The sequence below is a fragment of the Dioscorea cayenensis genome, chromosome 6, assembly GCF_009730915.1.
Source record: "Dioscorea cayenensis subsp. rotundata cultivar TDr96_F1 chromosome 6, TDr96_F1_v2_PseudoChromosome.rev07_lg8_w22 25.fasta, whole genome shotgun sequence".
In the NCBI taxonomy this organism is placed as follows: domain Eukaryota; kingdom Viridiplantae; phylum Streptophyta; class Magnoliopsida; order Dioscoreales; family Dioscoreaceae; genus Dioscorea; species Dioscorea cayenensis.
In genome coordinates this window covers 17,866,204-17,873,992 of record NC_052476.1, presented here as the reverse complement: position 1 = coordinate 17,873,992, position 7,789 = coordinate 17,866,204, and the positions used below count along the sequence as shown (strand labels likewise).

General features: G+C 36.4%; 1 protein-coding gene across 1 annotated transcript; it reads left to right on the top strand.

Annotated features, from left to right (window-relative positions):
- The first annotated feature begins 1,171 nt into the window (after nucleotides 1–1,171).
- On the top strand, nucleotides 1,172–4,207 carry LOC120263050. Its single transcript, XM_039270971.1, has 2 exons — nucleotides 1,172–1,438; nucleotides 3,810–4,207. The coding sequence occupies exons 1-2, from the start codon at nucleotides 1,230–1,232 to the stop codon at nucleotides 3,898–3,900; spliced, it is 300 nt and encodes a 99-aa protein (XP_039126905.1). The 5' UTR covers nucleotides 1,172–1,229; the 3' UTR covers nucleotides 3,901–4,207.
- The last annotated feature ends 3,582 nt before the right edge of the window (nucleotides 4,208–7,789 follow it).

The window sequence follows — 7,789 nt, the reverse complement described above, 5'->3', positions numbered from 1 at the left end:
AAAATTTGTAAGTGTGGAATTTAGATAGTGATCCCCAACATCTTCACGGTCTAGTTATCCTATTTTGTGGTGATTAAAATTAAAGTCTAATATATTTTAACCTATTATTTTTATTTTATGAACACGTACTAATGATTCTAAAAGGTGCAATTACAATTTGATTAAGTAGGTGATGAGTAGTTTGAGAATTAAATCAGGGCATGTAGTAGATGTTTCTGGGAGGTATAATAGTCTGAGAATTATAAAATATACGCATGTGATTTTAAGAATTATAACGGATACATTTGTAATTTAAATAAATAGTATGTATCTTTAAATTGGTAATATTTCATAGAGGTTTTGGGAAATTTTTTTATTTTTTTATTAGGTGTTTGGGGATCTTCCGTAATATTTTATGTGTTTTATTTTGTTGTTGGTATAGATTTTATAACTCCACTTTTCCTGGGCTTTGTTTTAAAATAAATATTAAAAAAATTAAAAATATGAACAAAAGATAAAGAAAAAAAAAACTTAAATACAAGTAGAAAAAAACAATAAAAGAAGGATAATGCCAAAGAAGATAATGGAGAACAACAAAAAGAAAAAGTAACATTAAAAAAACTGAAGACTAAAAAAATGAAGAAAAAGAAGAAGAATGAGAATAGAAAAAAAATTGATATATAAGCATAATTGGTAATTCAAAAATTTTAAAAATTAATTTATTGTTAATAAAGATGGCTGAAAAATTACAGAGGTTGCAAATACAATCTTGATTGGACAATGATAGTTTATTTTCCTCCTATGTAGAATATAAGTGGTTAGACTCCTTTAAAATGCAATGGTTGTTTGTCCATATTTATTAATATATATATATATTTACAAATGTAGAGAGACGAATAAGTTTTGGGTTTTTTAATATCAGGTTTTTACATAAGATATTCGTGTCTTTAACAAAAAAAAAAGGTGAATTCCAATCTCAATTCATGTATGATGAGGGTACAAATATCTAGACTCATTAGGTTATTTTCCCTATAAATTAAATATTTCAACATAAAGGAAAAACAAATCTAGATAGACTAGATTTATGAAAAAACACTACTGAAAAATATAAATTAAACATTTATATATATAATAATAAATTAAAATGAAAAATGATTGGGTAGTGGGTTTAACGGAAGCATAAAAAAACCCTTTTTTTTTTTTGTTCAAGCCTTGATCTGGGCTTGGGGCAGCGGGCGAGAGGGAGAGAGATGAGTCTCCGGAGCTTGCTGACGGCGGTGGCGGTGCAGGGGCTGACGGAGGCGCGGGCGAGGATCTTCGGGCACATACTGAATCCGACGGGGAAGAGGTCGGCGCACAAGATACTGAGGAAGAAGATGATTGGGGAGAAGGTGGCTCAGTGGTACCCCTACGACATCAAGAACGACGACCCCCTCGTCCTCGCACGCGAAGAGAAGGAGTATGGATCTCAAATTTCTCACCTTTCTCTTTTTATTTCCGCTTTGTCTTTCTATGCATGTATCTGTGTGTGGGTTTGTGCGCGCTAGGTATTTGTTTTTATGCCTCTGAGATTGTTTAGTAGAGCAGGCAATGAGGTATTTAATTTAGGTTTGATGCTGATGGAAATGCTAGGGAATGTAGAAGTTGTTCTTATTTTCACCTGTTTTTTGTGATTTATTAGTGTTGTTTTTGCTCAAGCTCTGTTCTTGAACACTGCCTGTTTGTTTTTATGCCACTGAAGGTGTTTTGTGGAGCATGCAATGAGATTTTTTACAAATTAGGTTTACTGATGGAAATGCTATAGGGTGTCAAGTTTGTACTAATTTTCAATATTTTCGTGATTTACTAGTGTGTTTTGCTCAGGTTCTGTGATTGCAAACTATCTGTTTGTTTTTATGCCACTCAGAACATTTAGTAGAGCTGGCAGTGAGGTTACAACTTAGGTTTGTTACTGATGGAAATGCTTGAGCATGTTGAAATTGTTATCATTTTAATTTTTTTTCCTTTTCTTGTGATTTATCAGTCTTGCTTTGTTTCTGTGGTTCAGATATGGGATTGCACACTACCTGCTTGTTTTTATGCCACTGTGGTTATTTAGAAGAGCCTGGGATGAGATTCACAAATTAGGTTCATTACTGATGGACATGTTAGTGAATGTCAGGATACAACTTATTTTCATGCATACTATCTGCTTTTGTTTATTTTTTTATGCCACCTGAGATTGTTTAGAAGAGCTGGCAATGGTTGTTTATAATTTAGGTTGGTAACTAATTGAAATGGTGAAACTTTTCGAAATGTTCCTTCGTTTTGGGCTCCATTTGTTCTCAGATTTTGTGCCCACTACCTGTTTGTTTCTATGCCTCTTAGGTTATTCTATGTAATAGATGATGATGATGATGATGTTTATGATTTAGGTTGGGACTGATGGAAATTGTGAATCTTTCAAAATTCTTCTTTTCCCTCCTTTATGGTTTATGAGAGTTTTATGATCGTGTCTTCTGTTTGTTCATCACTTGTATATGTTTATGGCCCTGTGACTGTTGAGCATTGCTGCCAATGAGGTTTACAATTGAGGTTGGCGCTTTGGTCTTTGTCAAACTTGATCCTTGAGTGCAAGGCCTGCAACTCTTCTTGTCTATTCTTTCATGCAGCTTTTTATGCTTAAATTTGGCCATGACTTCTGAAAATATCTTTTTGCATGCTTTTCCTTCCCAAATGGTTAGCCTTTATTAGTTATTATTATGGGTGGGGGAATCACAATGCACATCCATGGAAGAACTTTGGTAATGTTCACATGGTTAGCATTATTGTAGGTTGCTGAGAGGCTATTCACTTGCCTTAACCAGTCTAAAATCCAACAAGGAACCTTATTGCTCTTTGCCTATCTTGAACTCTAGGTTTATGAAATGTCTTTAACTCCAGGCTTATGAAATGTCTTTATCATATACTTTAGTTCTGAAAAGCAATGTATACGTCTGTTGATTTTAGGTTTGTGGATTCGTCTTGTTTATTACTTACATGTTTCATTTTTATATTTGTATCACTTTATTTTTCTATATAAACTCATTCAAGTGGAAGTAGCATTAAAGTTGCTTTAGGATGAGAAAGAAATGTGTTGTTATGCTTTTTGAAATTAGGTTGGATTCCTTGTTCTTATTGGACAACCATACTCAAGGAATTTTTACCTTTCTTAACCTCATGACATTTTGTGTGGGTTAACACAGGACTTTAAGTTTTAAGTTCAAACTCAAGCTTTTTTTAAATGGGGTTTTTATCGATTAAATCTTTCAATTCTTGCATGTAAGAAATTAAAAGGCAAGAAAAGCCTGCCAGGGTTCATCAGTTTGGTGGATTCATTAGGTCTATCACTTCATATCATATTGTTTGTTAACAGAATCATCTTCAAAAGTTTTCTTGATATATTTTATGACATATCACTTGCTGAACGAACTTGTGTCCAAAATCGATTAATGAAAATTTTGATGGTTATAGACATGGAAATGAATGTATTATTGAGCCTCTGTCCTTTCTGTCAACCCTTAAAATGATGCTAGTTGATTGTCCATGAAGTGATGAATGTGCTTCTTCATGCTAGTTTTCAAGACATTCGGAAAAAATAGAACAGAAGAAAACCAAATTCTTTCATTTCATTTACAATAACATTATCTGGCTTCAAATAGTTTTCATTCAATTGGTAAACTATATATAGTTATTCTTATTGACAATAAATCTGCTCTAAAGCTGCTTCCGCCAATTCCTATTGTTCTGTTACTTTGGTTTTGAAACCATGTGTTCAAGGTACTGACCCTTGTACAATTTTTTCATACCAGGCGGTTAGCTAAACTGGAAATGTTGAAACGGCGAGGGAAAGGTCCACCGAAGAAGGGCCAAGGCAGGCGTGCTGTCAAGCGCAACAAATAAATCAAAATCATGTCCAGCTTTTTCCTTTTTCATTCATCTTTCTTGCAACATTATCATGAATCCTTTTTCCTACTAAAGTATCAAGAATTTGTGCAGATTGCCAACCATAGCAGTTATGTTTTTTTCAGACCTTTGACAAGTTGAGGTGGATTGAATCCATGTTGGATGGCAATTGAAACCTCATTCACTGGCTTATTAGCTTTATGTTTATGGTGTTCAAATTGTGTTCTTTGGGTCATTTAGCAATTGGTGTTTTTCTTTTTGCCATGATGTTACCCCTTTATTTATTTATTTTAGGGTTTGATCATTGATGTAAGTAGTCATTGCATATTTGAGAAATATTTTGAGCTTATGTTTGCTATATGGATAAATAGTTTGGGCTACATAGTAGCTATTTCTTAAAAGGTAAAAAACTGTTTTACACCTAGAATCGAGACAGAAAACATACAGACACAAAACAAACTACAAAAGAAATACAATATAATGAAAAAGCTCAAAACTCTCAAAACCAACTCAATGATGCAGATTCACCTGATTTATTGTCTTCATGAGCCAGTGAGGTCTTTCCATGCCTTGGTGAAACAGCGATAATTTTACAGCTCTTATGCCTTTTTCAGCCAAGGAAGTAGCTGTAAGGGTTCTGTCTTACACGCTCGATGGAGGATGATCCCTGGCCGAGGGAGGATGGTTGATGAAGTTAAGGTTGGCCAAAATCCAAGTCCAAGTAGGTATATTCTGTCCAATCATCTGATGTGCGGGTTGAGTCTGCGCATGATTGAGGATTCTAGCCGGGAGTGCTGGGTAAGCGGGGCGCGGGCGCGGTACCGAGGGTTACCGAGGGCTTGCCAGGCAGCGCGCGGCCGAGGGATCTCGATCGGGTTGGCGGGTGATCGTGTGATCACGGTTTGGAGGCCAAAAATTGGCTAAGTATTGGCCAATTAGCCGGGTCAGTGTAAGCACAGACAGGACGGTCGATTAGGGACTTATACAATCGGTCAACGGATCAGGCGGGCGGAGCGTGGGCACTTAGCCCAGCTGTGAGTAGGATAGCATATAGGAGCTTGGTCATTACCGAGCGTCATTACCGAGAGGATGGCATGATAGGATACCGGGCAAGACCGAGAGGGAGCGGCCGAGCATGTGGATGGCACACTATACGAATTTGCATTGTAGCAAGGGATAGGGATGAGCACTGTTGGGCATTGTAGCATTGAAAGTGATGATGTGTTTCTTGCAGTGTGCTTCCTTGGACAAGACCATTAACTCAATGGAGACCCTTGGATTCTTCTCATCCCAGCCGTCCATAGGAGAGTTGGATTACCTATATATATCCCTTAATGTCCATTAGGTTAAACTATTGGGAGAAAGAGTTCCTTTTGGTTGTGGGTTGGTTCCTCTTCATCCTTGGTGGGTGGAGATCTTGGCTTTGCTATTCCGGTTCATGGTGTAACTTGGCATCTTTTTATAGAGAGTTTATCTTTTTCTCTCTAATATCCTTGTTTGTGTGCATGTTTGCTTGTATCTTGCTCGATTGTGGCTAATCCTTGGCCACAGGCTGGGTTGGTGCGTGTGGGTGCAGCCAATCACCGCACGGTATGATTGAGGGGTCACGTGAGGCCGTGACAGCAGCGACCTTGTTCCAAGAGTGTTGAATCAGATGAATGTTAGGGCTATGAATCAGATTAAGTTCATGCTTGGTTTCCCTGAAGCTATTTGAATGCATCCAATGAAATGGTTCAGCAAAACCATGAAGAACATCCCAAAAATCTTTTGAGTTGATGTAGATATCAAAGCATCTTCCCTCTATTTGTCTAGTAGTCTTTAGGGCAGTAGTAAGAGCTTTAGATTCAAGATCAAATCTAGTATCGAAATTGATCAAACAATTGCCTGCACAAAGAACATGAGCATGAGAGTCCACAATAATAAAACCAATGCCCCCTTACCTTGTGAAGAATTCCAAGCAGCCTTCGAGAAAACACCCATTAACCACGATTGTAGCAGATTCTGAATGAAGAAGTGGATCAACCTGGTATTCGCTTTACTTATCATGAAATCATGATAGTGCTCCATTGCACTTTTAGCAATCTCAAAAAAATTTGGATTAGATTGTTTAAAAATGAAATTACATCTGCCTTTCCAAATGAACCAAATAGTGGCCGCGATCAAGAAATAGAAGCAATAGAGTTACCATTCCATTTGGGATCCATCCAATCACCAGAGGCTATATATGATCATATAAATTGACTTTGAAGCCTGCCATGGTCTCAACCCAATTCCAAACAATTTGGCTTTTTGGGCATTCTCTAAATAGGTGATCAGCAGATTTCCAGCACAAGACCACAGAAAACACAAATGATCTGGAGGACCCTTGTTCATATGATACAGAAAATTCATAAGTTTGCAACTTGCCATGAAAAAGATAAGCCAAAGTAAAGTTTTCACTCTAGGGGTGACATTCAGCTTCCATAATTAAGATCTTGAATATTCCACGAAGAATGATTCTATAAATCAAATATTTGAAGATTTTCAAAATTCATATTCATATTAAGATAAACTGGTTTCATGGCAATGGGCACATCAAACATCCAAGGATGATATAAAACCGAAGTACTGTTAGGATTGACACTGTTAATCCACAAATTGGCTTTAATAAGATTGGCAGTAGAGTGCAACCCTTTGAAAAAAGTAGAGCAATTGGCTGGGCTTTGGTGGATCCAAAAATTGTAATCACCGTACTTCAAATATAGGATTTCCACCCAAATTGAATCATGCTTGTTAAGATAATTAAAAAGATTTTTGGCCATCAAAGAGTGTTTAACTGCGAAAAGGTTTCTGATCCCTAAACCCCCCTCAGGTTTATTAGAAGTAATATTAGCCTAATTAACCAAGTGTAAGCTTCCGTCATTGTCACTATTAGCACTGGAAATCCTATTGAGAACTGAATTAAGAATGAGATAGACAGAAAGGTAGTAGATTGGAGTAGCCTTAATAATACTGTTAATAACAACAACCTTCCCAGCTTTGGACATTTTGGCTTTATTCCAATTTGCAATATAACCATTTAGCTTGTCTATCATTAAATTAAAATGAGAGGTAGGGAGTTGCTTGTGAGATATGTTCACTCCAAGGTACTTTATTTCAAATATTGAGGATAGAACATATGCGGGAAAAAACCCTCTTATTAAACCAAAGTGGAAAGTAAATTTCAGATTTGGCCAAGTTTGGTTTTTGCCCAGTTAAATGACGATAAATATCAAGGCAAAGATTGATATTTCTGGCTGTGGTACCTGTCCCGATTGTTGACCTCTGGCCTTTTTTTCAATTTTTGTGCATGCATTAGGGGTAAAATGGTCATTTTGTACTAGTGGCATCCTTGCATGAGTGCACAGTAAGTTGTGTATGAAAAACCGTTGAAAACCAGGAGCAAAATGGTCTTTTGGACTCATTCCTTTTTATTTTCTATTAGAATGGCATTTTGGTCATTTCCCCTTTTATTTACAAAAAAAAAATTGAAAATCTCAATGAGGATAAGAGAAGCAACGTGGCTTCTCTGTTTCTCATTCCTTCCTTATCTTCTTGTTTTCATTTCTTCTTCTTCATTTCTGCCGAGAGATTTAAAAAAAAAAAAATTCGTCGACAAGCTTCCTCTTCGAATCAAAGCCTCAAACTCCTTCCCAAGCTCTTAAGTGCGGTAAGGCTTCGATCCAAGGTTTTTCCTTCGTATTTTTCTCGTATTTCATCGTTTTTGAAATTTTCAAAAACATAGAAATAAACCTTGGTTTGAGTTGTTTTTGTGCTCAAATCGAAGCCAGTGTCATTGTTATTCATTTGTGTGTATGTTTGGAAAGAAATTTTGTGATTTTGTGTTGTAAATTAGCGAGAAACCATT